Below are 19934 nucleotides of genomic sequence, written 5' to 3' on the forward strand. Positions count from 1 at the left end.
TATAGCCATCAGACCTTGTAGCCAATGATAGACTTGTCCTCCATGAATTTGTATAAGCCCTGCTTAAAGCCATCCAATCTGGTGGCCAATCACCACATCCCCATGGCAGAGAATTCCATTGATTATGCACGGCATGAAAAAGCACTTTTGTCAATCCCAAATTTTGCAACCTTCAGTTCCACGGGATGGCCCTTGGTTCTAGTGTTGCAAGAGAGGGAGAAACATTTCTCTCTGTCCACTCTCTCTGCGCCATGCATAATTGTATACACCTCAATCATGTCTCCCCCTAGCCTCCTCTCTGTGCAAACTTCAATGCACGAACAGTCTCTGGGCAGCATAAAGACATGCCCGCCACATGATCTTCAATGCACACACAGTGGTATGCTTTCCACCTCTGCTCCGGTTCAGTTTCAAAATGCATCTATGCATGGTCATTCATAATATGTACAGGTGCCCAAACACCTGTGTGCATGTCTGGAGTGAGCTCTGGTGGTCTCTGCTCCAGCTGGCAGTGAACCCAACTTCCTCAGAAAGAGAACTCTCTTCCACAGCACCCAACTAGAGGGCAGGGATTGAACCCGGGACCTTCTGGCCATAAAGCAGATGCCCATTAGGCTATGGCTTCTGACAAGAAGTGAGAGGTACACTTTCAACTCCGAGTGGGGAGGAGCAAGAGAAAGATGAAAGCATTTGGCTGCTTGGATTTCTGTCCACTTACCCATGGGACTCTCCTTTTGGCCATGGAGGGGATTCCCTGGGCTGCTCAATGCACCGGAATGAACATAAGTGTGGTTGAGTGTTCTATATGTGAGCACACCTAACCAGTAGGACCTGTTACTATGGACATACATATCTCTTGTTGCTAAAAACAAATAATTAGAAAAAATCAAATCTCAGCAGTTTAAACTGAACAGTGCATAAGATGATTCCCCCTCTCAGGAGGGCTCACAGTATGAAAAGAAGTGTGAGGGGGAGACACCAGCAACAAGCCACCTGAGGGATGGTGAGGCTGTTAAAAGGGAGGGAGGTGGACTGGGATCTTGGTGCCTGTTAGCCACAGTAGCTAAGTAGAGAACCCATAGCCAGAGCAGTCTACCCCTCAATATCAGACATTAAACACCAACAGCAGAGGAGGGCTATGTATTGCCTTTGGGCATGTGCCTTTCCCGGCAGTCTGATCTAGAAGGACTCTTTCTTAGGCAGGCAACACTGCCTTTTCTTCTGGCTGGTTTGAGACAAAACTGTTCCTGGACTTGGAGGAGACCCCATGGCTGCTGCGACTGTCCTGGTTTGCCTCCCAGGTATTTTTTTGGGGGGGGGGGTTGTAACAAAAGGTGGAAAGCCAAGATTGTTGGGAACAATGTGGTAGTTTTTGTTTTGTTTTTTAAAGGAACAGGACAGAGAAACAAAATATAGTTGCGTTGGCCGGGAATCGAACCCGGGTCAACTGCTTGGAAGGCAGCTATGCTCACCACTATACCACCAACGCTGCTTACTAACTCACTACTGCTGGGAGCCAGAAATGCTGAAATGTTTGTGCGCTTTGCGAAAGAAAAGAATAGGGGGAGCAGCGCGAAGCAGACTCGCACTCTCCCCGCCCACACCAGAGGCGCCCCCGCTGGAGAAAAGCATCTGGCAGCGGTGGGATTCGAACCCACGTCCCCGAAGAGACTGGAGCCTAAATCCAGCGCCTTAGACCGCTCGGCCACGCTACCTTAAGTAGAGGTGCCGCTTTGGAAAGAGAAGCCCAGATAGAAAGGGAGGGGCGTGGAACAGGGGATTGACCCGGCATGACCCCAAGTGCCCCGCCTCCCCTTGGACTCGCTGCTTTCTGGCCAACAACAGGCCAAGGCAAGCCCTGAATGATGGGACCCTGGAGAGGCTCGCGGGCGGAGAACACGCGGCACAAAAAGGCTTCCTTCCTGCGCTCCTTTGCTCGGCCTGGCAGCACGCGAACCTTTGTGCTTGCAAGGGAGGAGAGGAGAGGGAAACAGCAGACCTTGTCGCCGGCTGATTCCCTCCAGAGGTGCCACTGGTGGGTCCTCCCCGCACCCCAAAGGTTCACAAAAGCAACCTGCAGAAATGGGCCCCGTTTGTCTGCAGACGGCGGGGGTGGGGGGAGGATCATGGGCATCATCCAGACCTTCCCCTTCACCCTCCCAGGCCGCTCCGCTCCAGCCTGCAGCAAGTCCGGGAACCTCCGAGAGGGGCTCCTCCAGCAGGAAGTTCGAATCCGTTTGTTTAGGCTTGACTCGAGGCAAGGGGTTCCTCTCCCCGCCAAAAGTGTCTGTTCACACGGCAACGCTGGGCATGTTTTATTCCAAACGCGGGTCCCTCCCCAGAAGTTGCTCTGGCTAAGGATGAGGGGAGTGGCACTCCCACAACCTCTGGGGACCCACGCTTCAGAAGCCGCTTTCTTCATTCCCTTGCTGTAATTATTTGCGTCCTCTCAATGGCGTTGAAAGCATCTTAATTCAAAGAAGCCCCAACAACGCGAGGAATAGCCGCAGATAAAACACAATACAGGTGATTTATATACTGCTTTTCCTGTGTTGCCGCTAAATACAGCGGCTGTGAACCGCCACTTTTCTTGCGACTTTGTTTCAGTCCAGTCTAGTGAGCATTTCACCGCCGTCCGACCTCATATTTTTGCATTGTTTTCTAATCTAATTTAGGTTGGCTGAGTGAAAAAAAAGTCCTTCCTGCATCTCGTGACCGGGACTGCAGTGTGGAAAAATGTCTGCTACCAAACAAAACAAAATAGTCTTTAAGGCACCGCAAGATTCTTCCTGGTTTTTCTCGGAGAGATCGCCGGTAATACACTCGGAAAGGGTTACGAGGTTCTTTCCGTGCTGAGCATCCTCCAGCTGTGAGAAATTCTTCCAGATGCGTTGGTGGTATAGTGGTGAGCATAGCTGCCTTCCAAGCAGTTGACCCGGGTTCGATTCCCGGCCAACGCAGCTCCGAAGTTTTGCGCCATATTTCCTCCTCCTTTTTAAGTGCCTCCTGCAAAGGCGCACAGCTTTGGAGCTGTAACTATGGAGCTGGAAATAATGATGTTCCAAGGACATCCAGAGTCCTTCGGCGCCAGAGCTGAGAAACTTGTAGATCAGTTTACAGGTCACATGTCACGTCAGAGTACCCGCTAGACATGTCTTTATTTCAGACACGGTGCCATTAATTTTTCAGCTGCCCGTGGATCCAGTGTTTGAAGATTCAAAACAAACTCATAACTCTGCGTAATGTTTCCAAAGGAGGTTAATGGAATAAAGACACGTGGATTGTGACTCTTTGACCCGCTTTGTTTTTAAATGCCCAAGGTCCATGTTCCCCACGCAATGCTGGCTCGACCGTCCACACGTTCACGAGGCCACCTCCTGCACTCCAACCTGTCCTGCAGCCCCCCATTTTCGGAGGGAGAGGGGCGCCCATGCTCCTGAGGAGAAGATGGCGCAAATAAGGGCACGCTGACAAGGCCGTGGGTATTTAATCCGGTTTCCATTCGACACCTAGTAAACGTAATGTGTGAAGTTTAGGCCCGTCTAATCTCCTCCACGCGCCCCCGTCCCCGGCCCTCCCCGTCCGCAAGAAGGCGGCAGCTTATATCGCGCTGCCAGAGAGGGCGCCTCTCTCTCAGGAATGGCCCTGCCCTGGTTGGGACTTCTCCTCCGCGACCCCGCCGACCCCTTGCTAAGAAAAGCCCTGCTGGAGGGAGCCTCTTCGCCCAGCCTCTTGTTTCCAGCAGGGGCCGGTCGGTCAGCCAGCCAGCCACTTCCCGAGCGACTGGGAGGCCGAGGTAGACTGCCTCTGAGCAGGGAGGCTCCCCCTGGCTGGGCCAGGGATCCGGCCGAGCCAGAGGAAGCCTCCAGGCGCAGAAGCAGTCTACCTCGAGGGCCCCAGCCGCCTCCTCTCTCCGCCCCCCAGCCTCTGCCGCGGCTTCCTGCAGCCGCCGCGGCGCTCCTTCTTCCCTCCCCTGCGCCTCCCTCCCGGCGGCGGGTGTTTCCTGTCCTGGGCTCTGGTGCTGCGCCTCCGCCTCGGCCTCTCGCCGCCGCCGCTGGCTGGCTGCCCGCCCAGCGCCGCGGCCTCCCCTCGACGGCCTCTCCGCCCCCCGCCCCTCCCGGGCGCAGCTGCCGCCCCGCTTCCAGTCCAGCGCAGCCAGCCAGCCGGCCGGCCTCTACCCGCCGCTCCTGCCCCGGCCATGGGGAGGCGCCGCCGGCCCAGGGAGCCGCCCGCCCGGTTGCTGCTGCTGGCGCTGGCGCTGGCCTCGGGCTCGGCGCTGCTGCTCGCCTCGCTCAGCCTTCTGCTCGCCGCCTGGCCCCGCTCGGGCGCCCGCGCCGCCCTCCAGCAAGAAGCCGCCGCCGCCGCGACGCCACAGGTGAGGGGCGCAGCGCAGGGGGCCGGGCGGGCGAGGCACCCCGACACGCAGCGCGGCAGGCAGGCAGGTAGGCGGGCCAGCAAGCGCGCCTTTCCCCGGGCGCAGCAGCGGCAGCCCTCCTCCCTGCGCGGCACGGCGACTTCTCCCGCCTGGTGACGCCTGGAAGAGCGCACACGCGCCTTGCCCCGTTAGCTGGCAAGGCGCGCAGCAGCGGGGCTGCACCACCACGCGACACCCCGCGGCGCGCTCTGGCTGCCGTGCGTGGGCATCAGTGCGTGGGCAGCTGCGGCCTTCGTGGGCATCGGGGGTCAACAGCAGCACGCCCGGCCAGCCGCTCGCGCAGCATTATAAATAGCAAATCGCCCGGCGGCGGCCACCTGCTGTAACCCCCCCCCCCCACGCAGAGGCACGGGGGTCTGGACCGCGGGGCGGGGGGGGGGCACCCTGTCACTCAGTTGCCAGACCCCTCCCTGGCAACAAGGCGCAGCCGAGCGGCCCCTTTAAGGGTTAACAGGTTTGTGGTGGCAGAAACTTTGCTGGATTCCTGCCCACTTCCTCCCATCGGATGCACGAAGTGTTCACCTCCGCTTGCAGGTAGAGAAGGGGAGAGAGACAGATGGGGAGGGGTGAAGAGGGAGGGCAAGAAGAGGCCATGCAGTGGAGGTTCCTCCTGAAGTGTTTCGGTGCAAAGTGTAGACAAGATCAGTCTGGTGAGTCTCCACTTCACTTGGGAGCTGCACGTGTAGCATTGGTGGTTGGAGAGGGTCCGGCCTACACCTCTAGGGGTGGGGAAAATCTCACACAAACACACACAGGCAACCACACACAACAGTACGTGGCATCTACTCCCCACCCCCACTGAGTCCTGGGGCCATGAGAAACAGCCTGGTAGTTATTATGGTCTCTGGAGTGGGCAGGAGGCTTCCTCAGAATACTTTAAATAGCCTCAAACTGGGAGGCCAGTGTTGATTTCCTTTGCCACAGACCCAAATCTGTCTGCATGACAGCCCCAAATCCAGCAGGTGCAGCCTCTCTCAGCATGGCATTGCAACAGTGGGGAAAGCTTTGCTTGTTGAACTCCTGCCTGACGTTGCTGCGGAGCTGCGTGTGGGACAGGCAGACTTCCAGCCCCACGCTTCTGGGCAGGGTGGGAGAGGCTCTCCGGAGAATTTCCTCCATTTCCAGCCTCTGCGTCTTGGCCAGGGCCACCCAAGCGAGTCCACCGCTGACCTGGCCTGAGAAGAAGCCTGCTCTTGCCTGAGTGGAGACTTGGCCGGCATCTTCTTGACTTCACCCTTGGTGTGACAGCCTGTTCCACGCCCTCCACCAGTGCTGGACCCTTTTCACTGGTCTGCTCAGGAGCTGTGCTGAGATCCCCAAGCAAACAAGGTGTTGGTGTGGGGCTCAGAGGTGGCGGCTATGTGTGACCCCTCCAGACTCTCCCACCCAACAGCTGGGCTGACCTCAAAGGCTGGACACATGCCTGCTCTGGCCCCAACTCTGTAAACGGCCTTCTGAACCTCCCCTCCCGAGTTCTCTTTGGCATTCGATGCTGTGTGAATATAGAGCATTTGCAGGTGTTCAGTGTGGATGAGACCCAAGAGACGCATTTTTGGGTGGAGACTCCAAAACCTCCTTTCAGGTTCCAGCTCCAGAATGGATGGCACAACCGTCACACTTCTAGTACGACTTGCAAAATCATCTCTGTGGTTGTTGGGAGAGAAAGGGAGTACTTCTGAGCACATGCAGAGTGTTTCCTCTTTATAACTCTTCTGCCTCTTCTGACCACCCCTCTTCTGCATTGGAGAGTCCAGCTCCCTTGGGCCAGAGGTTGTACTGTGTGATTTACCTGAATCCAAGATGACGTTCTTTGATGTTGGAAATCAGGGGGTTGCCTTACATTCAGAGCCCTTTTGGGTGAGTACATCCCTTTGGGTGTTTTTAACCTCTCTCTTTTTAAAAAGGGGCTGTTCTTAAATTCAGAGTCATTTTGTATTCAGGTAAATACAGTCGTATCCAGCCTTCAGCCCCTGGCACTTTTCTGTTTTAGAAGTGAACCATCAAGAAGGCAGGTCTGGTGCTTCGAGACAGCCGAGGCAAACTTACATGCTGGAGGTGAAGGGGGCAGAGGCGGAATAGGAAGTTTGACATTTTAAAACTCACTAGCAGCTGGGATGTTGTGGGAGTTGTTTGCTGCGTTTCCTTAGTAACCCTCTGCATGCAGAACACCGCCAAGTACCTTTCCACCCTGTGTTGCTGAACTCCCCAGGTGCAAAGCAGTAAATTATCCCAGAACATTACATGGCAAAAATGCTCGTTCTCTGGATTAAATTCCCTGAACATTTTTGTTCGTGCAGTCCAGACCTCGGGCAGGTTGTCCTCGTTGAGCTCAACTTGGTTCCCCTTCATTTCTGTGGGGGTCCTGCAGAAGCACTTCCCATTGGCTAGTGCCCCATCAGATCGGCCCGTCAATTCTTTGTTGGTATAAAAGTAGCCAAGGACTCTTCTCTGGCAGTTCAGCTGCGGAATAACAAACTCTGGATCTGGGCCCTCTGAGGCTGCCACAACTATGGAGGTGGTGGGGTTGGCTGATGCACGGGGCTGTCTGGTTCAGTTCTTGGATGCAGCAGACTCTGGAGTGGAACACACCTTAGTTTCACATTTGAACTGAAACCTAATTCTTTGGAGAGGGGGATTTGTTTGCTGGAGGCCTCTCTGGTATCCTGCTTGTGCTGCCCAGTCTGGAGGGGTGATCACTCTCTTTCTTTCTGGCCCTCAGGAGTTGCTGTCTGAGGATGATGTCGAGGAATTGGACCCGGTATGTGGCTCATCTTTCTGGCCGCTGTTCAGGCTCTGATGTGGGTGATCTGTGTGCATGAAGGCCGGATGCCTGCATGACTCTTTGTATGTTTTGGGGTGGGGCAGAGAGTTTATTTCTGGAATTCACCTCCTCTGAGAACATAAGAACAGCCCTGCTGGATCAGGCCCAAAGCTTATCTAGTCCAGCATCCTGTTTCCTACAGTGGCCCACCAGATGCCTCTGGGAAGCCCTCAGGAGGCATGCCCCATCTCCTGCTGTTGCTCCCCTGCAAGTGGTCCTTGGCTCTCCTGCCTCTGAGCCTGAAGACACCCTATAGTCAACTGGACTAGTAGCCATGGATAGCCCTGTCCTCCATAGATTTGTCTAAGCCCTGCTTAAAGCCATCCAAGCTGGTGGCCATCACCACACCTAGTGGCAGAGAATTCCATAGATTAATTATGTGCTGTGTGAAAAAGTACTACTTTTTGTTGTTCCTAAATTTCCTGGCAATTGGTTTCAAGGGATGACCCCTGATTCTAGTGCTGTGAGAGAGGGAGAAAAATCTCCCCACTCCCTCCACACCATGCATTCTGTTGTAGACCTCTGTCATGTACATAAGAACAGCCCTGCTGGATCAGGCCCAAGGAGGCCCATCTAGTCCAGCGTCCCGTTTCACACAGTGGCCCACCAGATGCAGTTGGAAGCCTACAGGCAGGAGTTGAGGGCATGCCCTCTCTCCTGCTGTGACTCTCCTGCAACTGTTACTCAGAGGCATCCTGCCTTTGAGGCTGGAAGTGGCCTATAGCCCTCTGACTAGTAGCCTTTGATAGACCTCTTCTCCATGAAGTTATCCAAACCCATCTTAAAGCCATCCAAACTAGTAGCCAACACCACATTGTGTGGCAGAGAGTTCCACAAGTGGATCACGCGTTGTGTGAAAAAGTACTTCCATTGGTTGGTCCTAAATTTCGTGGCAATCAATTTCATGGGATGATGCCTGCTTCTAGTGTTATGTAAGGGGGAGTAGAATTTCTCTCTATCCACTTTCTCCACACCATGCATGATTTTCTAGACCTCGATCATGTCTCCCTGCAGTCGTCTTTTTTCTGAACGATGAAATTTTTCTAAATTTAATTTGTAAACCGCCTTGAGCAATTTTGGAAGGGCGGTATATAAATCCAATAAATAAATAAATAATAAACTAAATAGCCCTGGGTGTTGTAGTCTTGCCTCATAAGAAAGGTGCTCTAGGCCCCTGATCATCCTGGTTGCCCTCTTCTGCACCATGCATCTACAATGTCCTTCTTTAGATATGGTGACCAGAATTGTACGCAGTACTCCAGGTGTAGCCGCACCATAGTTTTGTATAAGGGCATCATGTAGAGTTGCCCTGAGTTGCCTTTTTTCTAAACTGAAAATCCGCAGGTGTTGTAGCCTTGCCTCATAAGGCAGATGCTCCAGGTCCCTGGTCATCTTGGTTGCCTCCCGCTCTCACCCCATCTTTTTTATAGTCTGGTTTACATAAGGGTGATGGATGGGCTCTGTCTTTGGGATAGAGGATTTGACTAAAACCTGGACTTTAACTAGTGAGCCAACTCGGGAAACATGTTTGGGTCATTGTACCAGAGGCATCAACCCTGTTTTATTTTGGTGAGAGAAGAAGTAGAGTACAACATTGGCCTGTCACCCAGTGTGATTAATCAGATCAGTTTTAATCAATGAATTAAATCTGCAGGTGTGTGTATACAGTCAAAACCATATTTTGTAAACAAAAGCTGCCGTTCCTCATTTTTAGATGGTGCTGGCATATATTGCAGTGGGCGCCATTTTAGAAGAGGCATTCTGTCTTGAGAGTGCTGGTCAAGTGGGAAGGCTTCTTCTAAGGTGCCCCTTGCCATCTTTTTTTCTCAGATGGTTCAGCAGGTGCCGTTTTAGAAGTGGTGTTGTCTCCTATGTGAGGGAAATCCGAGGGTAAAGGAACTAGACATGTTACCGCTTTGTCAATGAGCAAATTTCCAAGTTGATATTCTATATACCCACTGGCAAGAGAACATCTCCTATAAAGCCATATCTTTGCAAACCCTGAAACGTGCAAAATATGTTGGTAACAGAATCAGAATTTTGGACATGGCTTCTGATTCCATCACTTACGAATTTTGTACATTTCAGTCTCTATAATATGTAGGGGTTTTGTCAAAATATTGTAGAAGATGTTCTTTTGCCAGTGGGTATAATGTATATCATATCAGCCTGACAATTTGCTTATGGCTGCAGTTGGTGGGAAAAGGGTAACGTGTTTGATTCCGTTATCCTTGGAATTACCTAGAGCAAAAGGCAAATGCTTCTTTTGAGGCACCTGCTCTTTTAATAAGTACTTATGTTCAGTTCAGGTAGGAACTAATCCACCTACATTCCGTGTGGCCGCCATCTTGGGTCGGGTGCATGATGTCATCACAAACCATGCCATTCAGTCTGTACCAAATTTGGTGCAAATGGGTGCAGGCATTGTGAAGCTGTTGTGGGCGAAGACACACGGACAGACACACACATGAACAGCAAGGGTACTTTCTGTGCAGAAAGTAAGCTAAGAATCATTAACATTTTTTTAAAAAAAATGCTGCCTGATTAATTGGGGATATCTTTTTTAAAAAAGGTTTTTTAATTGATTTAATCTTGCCAATTAATGGAGTAACATTTGAGAGAAAAGTAGGAGAGAAATGCAGGAGGAAGAGAGCATCTGTGGGGTGGGGAGGTAATTCTATTTCCTCTGCCACCCACCCCCTGCCCCAGATTGAGCTCGTTCCTATTGAATTCAATGGGGCATACTCCCAGGGAAGAAAGTATTAGATTGCTGACTTTGCCTCACCCTTGGAAAAGGTCCCATGGATGCCCATGCACCCCGATTGATCAGATGCACAGGAGGACAGAGAAGTCACTCTTGGGAACATAGGAAGCTGCTGTCTACCGAGTCAGACCTTTGGTCCATCTAGCTTAGTATTGTCTACACAGACTGGCAGCAGCTTCTCCAAGGTTGCAGGCAGGATCTCTCTCAGCCCGATCTTGGAGATGCTGCCAGGGAGGGAACTTGGAACCTTCTGCTCTTCCCAGAGTGGCTCCATCCCCTAAGGGGAAGATCTTACAGTGCTGCTCACACTTCTAGTCCCCCATTCCTATGCAACCAGGGCTGACCTTGCTTAGCTAAGGGGACAAGTCATGCTTGCTACCACAATACCAGCTCTCTCTTCTATCCCACTATTAAAAACAAGAGAATGCTGTTCTCTTTGCCTCTGGTTAGGTGGGAGGGGGAAGAAGAAAGATGCATATAAGTGGTCAACAACTGAAAGTTGTTTGGATTTGAGGTGGGTGTAGGCATGAGAAAGCAAAAGGTGGCTGGGTGAAATAGATGCTGGCCCCCTGCCCCTGCCCAGGTTAGGGTTGCCACCTTTCCCCCAGCCTTGTAAAAGGTGTGTGGCATGCAGCCACCCAATTGGCACTGCCTAAAGCAAGCACAGTCCCCAGTATGAAGCAGTCTCCCTTAAGGAAATCTGCCCTTGTTGAATTCCTGCCTGCTGCAGGAAGCGAAGACTGGCCAGTCCAAAAGGTTCTCAACCCTACCCTGCATTTGCAGATGAGTCTGGGGCTCTTTGTCCTTCTCCTGCAATGTGCCGCTGGACTCACTTTCTTGAGCCATTCGCTCTGCAGGGCTCTTCTCACTGGGCATCACTTTCTCTGCTTGCGTGTCCTGCTGTGATGGGGCTTGTTGGAGTTCTCTTCAGTAGCTGCTGTCTGTTGCTATCTTTGTAATAGTAGTAGCGATGGATCTTCCTGTTTTCTGGCATGGCTATGAATCTGCAGACCTCCACCCCCGACAAGACTGTACGTTTTGTCTGGCAGCAGGGTAGGAAACCCGTGCCCTTGGTGACTCAAGGAGGGCTGTTTCCACACTGGCAGTTGAATCTGGAGGGGTCATCACTTTCTTCGGAACATCCAGAGAACGTCATTGCCCACACGTTGCGTTCTGGTGCTTTCTGTATGTGTTTCAGGCCTGATTTGGAGTGATCTTCTTAAAGTTTAAAAATGCAACTGCTTCACAGTTGTGAACTTTGCCAGTTCCATCCGTTGTGAACTGGCAAAGTCCGACTGAGGTGTTTAAAGGGATACTCTAGCTCTATTCGCACACTATGCTCAACACTCGCACAACGAGTGTACCGTGTACACAAGTACAGATCTGCACAAAGGTGCAGTCAGTCACATATTGTGCTGAATGCTGGTACAGCAGTAAACTTTCTATCTGTACGCTGCATTCGAGGGGCCTGTACCCAGGTCCGCTTTTAAAATGGAACACAGGTACAGCCATTCACACAAACACATGTACAAGTGTACAGCCATCTGTACACTTGTACAGCATAATGTCTGAATAGGGCTTGTGTCTTGAATTCAAAACACAGTAGCCCTCCAAAGCAGCCCTTAGCCAGAAGCTGCACAATTGCTTCTTGTAGTTTCTTTCTGTTATCATTTATTATTTGTTGTTATCATGTATTGTTTCCACTTGAGCAGGGATTCCCAGCCTTGGGTCCCCAGATGTTGTTGGATTACAACTCCCATCATCCCTAGCCACAATGAGAGGAGAGCTGGTATTGTGGTAGCAAGCATGACTTGTCCCCATAGCTAAGCAGGGTCTGCCCTGGTTGCATATGCATGGGAGACTTGATGTGTGAGCCCTGGAAGAGATTTCCCTCAGGGGATGGAGCCGCTCTGGGAAGAGCAGAAGGTTCCTCTCCCTGGCAGCATCTCCAAGATAGGGCTGAGAGAGACTCCTGCCTGCAACCTGGGAGAAGCTGCTGCCCGTCTGTGAAGACGATACTGAGCTAGATAGACCAATGGTCTGACTCAGTATATGGCATTTTCCTATGTTCCTATGTTCCTAATGGTGGTTGTGGATGATGGGAGTTGTATCACCTGCTAACCGAGCCAAGAGGCACCTTTCAAAGTGGTGATTCTCTTATATTTAGCAGGAGGAGAGCAACTGTCCCTTCCCAACCCCAGCACAGCATCCCTCCAGTGGCGGCTGTCAGTGTCTACCTTTATTCTTCTTTTTAGATAGTGAGCCTTTTGGGGACTGGGGACATCTTATGATTATTTGTTCTGTGTACACTGCTTTGGAAATGTTTGTTGAATAGCAGTATATAAATCTTAGTCATAGTAATCTGGGGAGACAACATTGGGAACCCCGTGCTCTTGAGCATAGCAGTCTCCTTACTGATGCAAAACCTATTAGTTGACCCAGGAATCGCCTTTATAATATATTCCCTTTTTTAAAAAAAATTGCAAAAAAGTGCTATTTTGCCTTAGAAAAGGGGGGAAGGGATGGGCAATGCCAGTAATTTATTTCATCCTGTTTTCATATTTTTTTAGTATTATACCTTAAATACACTGCCTGGGGATGTATATACCAGGCGGTATATAAATATGCTAAATAAAGCCTCCCCCAGAGTGGGGAGCAGGAATTGACTAGTTAAGGTGCAGTTAAGAGTCAGTCCTTCACTGCCCCATTCCCTCTCTCACACACACATACCCCCACAGCTGTGCTGGGCAGAAAGCCGTAAAAGGGGTGGGAGCAGGGGCGTAACTACCATTAGGCAAGGGGAGACAGTCGTCTTGGGGCCCCACTGCCTTGAGGGGCCCCCAGAGGCACATCACATGACTCCCCACCCGCCCGTGTTGCACCCCCTATGAATTATGTTGAGTCTCTTGGAGATCGGCAGGAGCAGAGAGCAAAAAAACTAGATTCAATGTGAACTAGATATTCACCATATTCATAATGGGGATGTGAGTGTGAGTGCACTATATAGTGTGAAGTGTGTTTGTGTGTGTGTATCAGCAAGGGGCCCTTTTTAAAATCTTGTCTCTGGGCCCACTCCAACCTTGCTACGCCCCTGGGTGGGAGCCTATGAACGCTGCGGGCGAGCTTGGCTGGCTGGGCCTCCCAAGCAATGTTATAAAAGGATCTCAGCCATGGGAAAGGGCATCACAGGGCAACTCAGCACTATATACTGAGCGACAGGAGGAACACTTTTAATTCTGCTTCCAGCTAATGGTGGGAAAGCAATGCGTGGGCAGCACAAAAGGGCTGTTTGTGTGGAAGCAACCTAAGCGAATGGTCACTGCAGTCTGGTGCAGTGGTTAGAGTGAGAGACTGGTGAGACCCAAGTTCAGATCATAGGAACAGAGGAAGCTGCCAAATACTGAGTCAGACCCTTGGTCCATCTAGCTCAGTATTGTCTGCACAGACTGGCAGCGGCTTCTCCAAGGCTGGAATCTGCAGGCTGGAATCTCTCTCAGCCCCTGTCTTGGAGAGGCTCTTCCAGGGAGGGAACTTGGAACCTTCTGCTCTTCCCAGAGTGCCTCCATCCCCTGAGGGGAAGATCTGACAGTGCTCACACATCAGGTCTCCCATTCCTATGCAACCAGGGCAGAGCCTGCTTAGCTAAGGGGATGAGTCATGCTTGCTACCACCAGACCAGCTCCCTGTTCAGCCTTGACACTCACGGGATGCTTCTGGGCTAGTGGTTGTGGGTCCATACTCATGGACAGGGGCCACTCCAGAACAAGGTTCCCAACCTGTGGTGCTCTAGATGTTGCTGAACTACAATTCCCATCTCCCCCTGTCAGAGTAAGCCGTAGCTGGGGATGATGGGAGTTAAAGTTCAGCAACATCTGGAGTACCACAGGTTGGGAACCGCTGCTCTAAAATAACTAGTTTGGGGGAGCAAAGGAGTGGCAAAGAACTTTAGGGTTTGGGTTTTTTTAGTATTTTGCTGTACATTAAATACTTAGGGAAGGAAGGCAATTAAAGTTGTTCGTTTATTTACCTTATTAGCAAAGCTTGCTTAAGACTTTCAAACTTATTCATAAAATGGGTCATATGCCTCTTAGAAAATAGTGTCTTCTTGGATTAGGCCAAGCCTTCCAGGCTAGCTTTCTCTATGGGGCAGGGAAGAGTGTGTATGGGGGGAGGTCAGTACCAGGGCAGCAGAAGTCTGCAGGGGAAACGACCCTTTACCCCTGCTGCGCACATGGTCTCACCCTGAAGCCCAGTTCCTGGCCAGGAAGGCAGTAAAAGGGCTGGCCGGGCTCCTGGGAGGCTGGAGGGGGTTCCTCCCTCCCTTCCTGTGCTGGCTTCCTCCGCTTGTTCTGGGGTGGAGAAGTGAGCAGATGAGGCTTCTCTGAACAACTGAGGTCTTTTAAAACGATTAATCCCAGCTCTAGCACCATAATAGATCATCATACACTATGACTATATCATTTGACACTTTGCTCTCAAGTTCTGGTCTGGTGGTGGTGGGGAGCAAAATGAGGAGTGGGGAATATTTTTGGAGGGTCCACTACCCCTTGGAGTCAGCCCTGGGCTCCTTGGAAGAAGTGGAGGGTCGAAGAATGAAAATAAATGACAGAATTTTGCTCTGTTGTGACGTCTGCTTACTCTGGCTTGCGTTCCCCGCTTTCCCCTCTAGGTGGTGCTCTCTGCAGGCTGGAGCAGCCAAGGGAAACTCCTCCACCATTTTGCCCAGCAGGGGGCGCTGCGGCAGCGAAGACACGGTGAGTCGGCTCCGTTCTCACCTCATCCTCAGCATTGGTGGGGTACTGCAAAAAGCAGGGGTGGGGGAGCGTGGGAGTGTGTGTTGCCTTGTGCCAGGGCTCAGCCTAGCCAGGAAGCGATCCTTGCTTTTTGCACAGGTATCTCCTGCTAGAGAAAAAAGCTCATAAGAACACAGGAAGCTGCCTTATGCTGAGTCAGAGCCTCGGTCCATCTAGCTCAGTACTGTCAACACTGACTGGCAGCAGCTCTCCAAGGTTGCAGGCAGGCAGGAGTCTTTCCCAGCCCTACTTGGAGATGCTGCCAAGGATTGAACTTGGGACCCTCTGCATGCACTGAGCGATGGCCCCATCAAGCTGAAAACCTAGGAAGGCATGTCAGTGTGCTTGCACACCTGAACGCATGGCACTGCCTTGTAGGAGTCAGGCCCTTGGTGCATCCGGCCCAGTGCCGACTCCATTGACTGGCAGAGTCCGTTTATAATGGCTGGGGATAATGGGAGTTGTAGTCCAACAGCCATTGGAGAGCCTCAGAATGGCCCCCGTTAAAATGGAGGGGGAGTTCTCTTGGCAAGGCATCAGATGCCCAAGGAGAAACACCCTGGGTGTTCCAAGCTGCGCTCTGTGTTCCAAACTGCCTGTCTCTTCTAAGCTGCTACACACACACACACACACACACACACACCCCTTGCCGCTCACTACCCCTTAGCTAGGAGGGGTTCACCTCCTGCATGCTCGACTCTGATGGCTGATGCCTGAGAGATCTCCAGACATTTCCCACCCATCAGCCAGGCCCTTGGACTGTGAAACAGTCATCTGCCAAGCAAAAGGAATAATTGGCCAGCAACCGTGACGCCATTCACTTCTGTCCCAGGGATCTGCTGCACCTGGCAACTACATGGCCAGATCTGGCCCCCGTGGGAATACTATCTGCTCCCCTAACACAGACGCTTGAGGATGCGGGGAGAGGCACCTGTGGCCCTTAGACCGGCCAGCGGTTTCCTTGCAGGAGAAAGGCGGGGCTCCTGCCAGCAGCCAGCCAGCTCTCCCTCCTCAGATTGTCCCTCCAGTAAGAGCCGTTGCCAAAGCGTTTTCTTCCTCTTCCAACAGCTACCAAGAGGAAGCCCCGCAGACCCAGCCCTGTATCTGCGGCACACTACGAAGGTGAGAGGAGAGCTGCCGGGAACAGGCCCTTGTGCCCAGGCCAGGCCAGGCCAGCCCTCTGCCCCAGCCCGCCCTGCGGGGAAGCAGCCTAGTGCCTGGGCCACGGCTTCCCCTTCCAGCATCGCAGGGTCCCACCTCCCTCCAAGCACGCCTCCCCCTTAAGACCTTGGGCTCACCCCGGTCTCTCTCTTCCAGTGCAACCCGCAGAAGGACGAACTGGGATCCAGGCAGGTAACACTTCTGGCTTTCTAAGGGGCAGCCGTGGGGAGAGGAGGGGCCGTTGGCTGCTCACAAATGCTGGGCAAAGGCACCCGGGAGGGACTGTGGGGTCAAAGCGGGTGGGAGAGGGTGCGATCTGGGGGGCTTGACCGGGCATTAATCCTCCAACCCTCTCCTCCCCACCATAGATACAAACGGGACCATCCGCGGATGGGCAGAAGCCAAACTCAACACGTCCAGCCCCCTTCGTTATGACAGTGGCCGAGGGGAGTTCACGGTGGTCAAGAGGGGGCTTTATTACCTGTACTGCCAGGTGAGGGGGCTGTGGGGGGCAGGTTCGGGGGGGCGGACTTATGGGTAAGAGCAAGGGGGCCTAGGAAGTGGAGTTCTTGGGGAAGAGGAGAAAGCGGAGGCTTTGAAGAGACAGCAGCTCCTGCCAAGCGGGCAAAGAGGCACCTCTCAAAGTGGGGACTCTCTGTTAAGCAAAGGAGAACAGCTGGCCCATTCCAGCCCCAGCACAGCATCCCTCCAATGGCTGTTGGTCGTGGTGTCTGCCTTATGTTTCCTTTTAGCTTGTGAGCCCTTCTGGGGGCAGGAAACCATCACCTTTTCTATGTAAACTGCTTTGAGAACTCTTTTGTTGAAAAGCGGTAAATTAGTAGTAGTAATAGTAGTGATGACCCACACATTGGGTATACTGGATGTTTCTCCATATTCCTAGTGTAAGCTGTTTGAGAAAGTATCTTAGCTTAACGGTGCAAATGAACCAATAACTATTTTTTTTAACCTTTTAGTCTGAGATAAGCTTTAGGCTAGGCAAGCAAGTTGTAAAGGAATTGGACCAACAGCGGACCTGATATGTGTATTTTTAGCCCACTTTCCAGTAGGCTTATGAGCTCACCTGGCATTCCATGTGTGTCTGTGTGTGATTCCCCCGCCTCCGTCAACTTTACAATGCCTGGACCAATATGAACCAAATTGGGTAGAGTTGTAGGGACACAGAGGGTTGTAGGGACTTGTGATGATGTCGTCCACCCTGATTCAAAATGGTGGGCATGTGAACATTTGAAGCACAATTGAGCTAACTTGCGAACTGCCTTAACTGATTTGAACCAAACTTGCTACAGGCTTAGGGACACCTAGGGACAGCTCAAGGGCGTAGTTTGTCATGATGCCATCTACCCTGATTCAAGATGGCGGACACGTGAACGTTTGAGCTGCAAGTGGGAACTGATTTGGACCAAATTTGGTACAGCTGTAGGGATAAAGAAGGGAAAGGAGGCAGATTAGTTCTTACTGGAACAACTTGGTTTAAGTTCATGTCACTTTAGTAAACAGTGGCCGAAAAAAGCATTCCCCCTAAAATGCCCCACTCAGATTTTGGTAGACTTTGGATATGTTTCTTGAGAGAGTTTCCTGAGTAAAAAAAAACACCCCAATTTCATTTTTATTGCAATTAGTTTGAGTTTGACCCTCCAACCCCCAACCCCCATCAAATGGCCTGGCCTAGAATGTCATGGAAGCTAATAGAAGCCATAATTCCTAATTATTTTTTCCAAAATAATCCACTTGTCAGTTGTCGAAAAGCAGAACGATGATGCCAGAACGGCAGATGTGAGTGCATTGGACAGAGAGAGATAAATAATTATATTTAAATTAATCAGCCTTTCTGCATTAACCTATAAGCTTTCGTCCTAGAGAATCCAGGATAGATGAAAGGTTGAACAAAAACATGAGAATAATCTTTCTGGGTCAGATCATCGGTCCCTCTAGCTTGAGACCGTGATTCCGACAGTGGCCACCCAGCAGTTTTGTGGCAAGCCTCCTGGAAAACTCTGTGCACAGTTCTGGTCACCCCATATCAAAAAGAATACTGGGGGCGGGAGGGGGAATGCAGCGGGGAAAGAGTACTCACGGGTTCTCAAGTTCGGTCCCCAGATGCTGTGATCCAAACCGGAGAACCCATGGGTTAAATAAATCCACAAAAGAGAAAAGATCTAAACAGCTATTAGTCGTGACAGCAACGAGGAACCTCCCGATTCAAAGGCAATCTATCTTTGAATACCATTGGCTGGGGAGCAACAGCAGGAGAGCTTTGCACCCCGCCTGTGGGCTTCTGGGAGACATCAGGTTGGTGAACTGGGAAGCAGGATGCTGGACTAGAGAGTCCTTGGGTCTGATCCAGCAGGCTCTTCTGAGGTTCTTAAACACAGAGCTTAAAGGCAATATCCTTTTATTCGCCGCCACCCCGCAAATCTGGCATTCACAGGTATACTGCCTCTGAACATCAAGGCTCTGTTTATCCATCATGCTCATTAGCATCTCCTATACCATTCATGTGTCTAATCCTTGTTTGAAGGCGTCTCTGCTGGGGGCCACATTCAAGGGCTGTTCTCACGACCCCAAACGGGGTCCAAGGAGGGCCCAGCCAGCTTACTCCTGGCTGCCAGCTGTGTGTTTGCAAAGGTCAAGGTAGGAAGAGGAGAGTTTGAACGTGTGGGGGACAGGAGCTGGGTAGGATGGGTGCGGGCAACCCACATATTCACCCAGCATTTTATTGAGGGTGGACGAAAGGCCACCCTACTCTGCTCCTCCCGGCTCCCACGTGATCACTCTCCCCAGCTCCTCCCTTGATCTTGGCGGCCGCCCACCGGAAGCATGCACGCCTCTCCAACCCTGCCCTTGACCGTGAGAACGGGCCCCTGGAACCTCACGAGTCCTTTCTCCCCGCTTCCCTTGCTGCCCACAGGTGCATTTCAATGAGAGGAACATTGGCTACATGAAGCTGGACGTGATGTTAGACGGCCAACGGGCTTTGCGCTGCCTGGAGCAGTTCCCCACCACCAGCTCCAGCAACCGGGAGGCTGAGCTGAGGGTCTGCCAGGTGTCGGGACTGCTGATGCTCAGGCCCGGAGAGTCCATCCGGCTCCAGACCATCGCGGAGGTCCAGCTCAAGGCCGACCGCTATTTCACCTTCTTTGGCCTCTTCCAAGTTCACTGAGGGACCGGGCAGCGGGTGGACTGGAGCGCCCGCGTTCTTGGGGAGCCGGATGGGGCCCCAGGGGCTGAGAGGAAGAGGCAGGGGGCCTGGGGGTCTGGCGCTGTGGATCCCCCTGCTTTGCACGGCGTCGGAACAGGCAGCCAAGGGGCTGGTTCTCGCCTCCGTTCCGCTGGTCTCTTTCACTTCCGACTTGCAGCCCTGCACCTCCCGCGTTGGGTCTCCCTGATGACGGGCGCCCTCTGGCTCTTTTTGTGTTCACACGGGCAGGAGGTGGGGGGAAGGCTCCCTTCACCCACTGCACCCTTCCTCCAGAGCAGCGGATCCTCGGCTCGGCCTTTGGGGACTGCTAGAGCCCAGCCGTAAACCCAAAGAAGGGAGTGGAGTCCTTATTCTGAAGTGAGCCGACTCTACGGACAGCCATTGCATTTCCTTCCTGGACTGTATTTTCTTCCCAATGCTGCTGCGCTTTTGCCACGGGGGATCCTGTGCCCCCCTGAAGAGCTGTGCCCCACACGTCTAGGTTATTCTGCTTTTTTTTTTTTTTTTTGCTGGATGTTGCTGAACCCTCTCAAAAAGCCTCATGCCAACGTGGTGGAGTAAGATGCTGAGGACCCTGCCGGCTGGAGCCTGCACCACCATTCTTAAGCTGGGGACAGTATGGAAGAATTTCTGTGTGTGTATATATAGGCTGCAGTTCCGGCAGCGGCCAGCAGGAGGGGACAGAACAAAGGAACAGGAAACGGTCGTCTATGCATCCCGCCCACCTCAGTCAGCAGCCA

General features: G+C 52.2%; 1 protein-coding gene and 3 non-coding genes across 4 annotated transcripts in view; 2 read left to right on the forward strand and 2 right to left on the reverse strand.

The window, feature by feature from the left end:
* Window positions 1-1417: 1417 nt before the first annotated feature.
* Window positions 1418-1489, reverse strand: TRNAG-UCC (transfer RNA glycine (anticodon UCC)). The gene has a single exon. It is a non-coding gene; the product is annotated as a tRNA-Gly (tRNA).
* A 144-nt stretch (window positions 1490-1633) lies between these two features.
* TRNAL-UAG (transfer RNA leucine (anticodon UAG)) lies at window positions 1634-1715 on the reverse strand. Its single transcript has one exon. It is a non-coding gene; the product is annotated as a tRNA-Leu (tRNA).
* Window positions 1716-2126: 411 nt separating this feature from the next.
* Window positions 2127-19934, forward strand: part of TNFSF12 (TNF superfamily member 12) — a 38191-nt gene continuing 20383 nt past the window's right edge. Inside the window, exons 1-8 of the mRNA XM_053260878.1 lie at window positions 2127-2235; window positions 3840-4375; window positions 7155-7193; window positions 14690-14774; window positions 15882-15935; window positions 16131-16166; window positions 16343-16467; window positions 18904-19146. Coding sequence (XP_053116853.1) covers window positions 2127-2235; window positions 3840-4375; window positions 7155-7193; window positions 14690-14774; window positions 15882-15935; window positions 16131-16166; window positions 16343-16467; window positions 18904-19146 — 1227 coding nt within the window. The remainder of the gene's footprint in view (window positions 2236-3839; window positions 4376-7154; window positions 7194-14689; window positions 14775-15881; window positions 15936-16130; window positions 16167-16342; window positions 16468-18903; window positions 19147-19934) is intronic.
* Window positions 2889-2960, forward strand: TRNAG-UCC (transfer RNA glycine (anticodon UCC)). The gene has a single exon. It is a non-coding gene; the product is annotated as a tRNA-Gly (tRNA).

The sequence above is a fragment of the Hemicordylus capensis genome, chromosome 6, assembly GCF_027244095.1.
Source record: "Hemicordylus capensis ecotype Gifberg chromosome 6, rHemCap1.1.pri, whole genome shotgun sequence".
NCBI classification, from domain to species: domain Eukaryota; kingdom Metazoa; phylum Chordata; class Lepidosauria; order Squamata; family Cordylidae; genus Hemicordylus; species Hemicordylus capensis.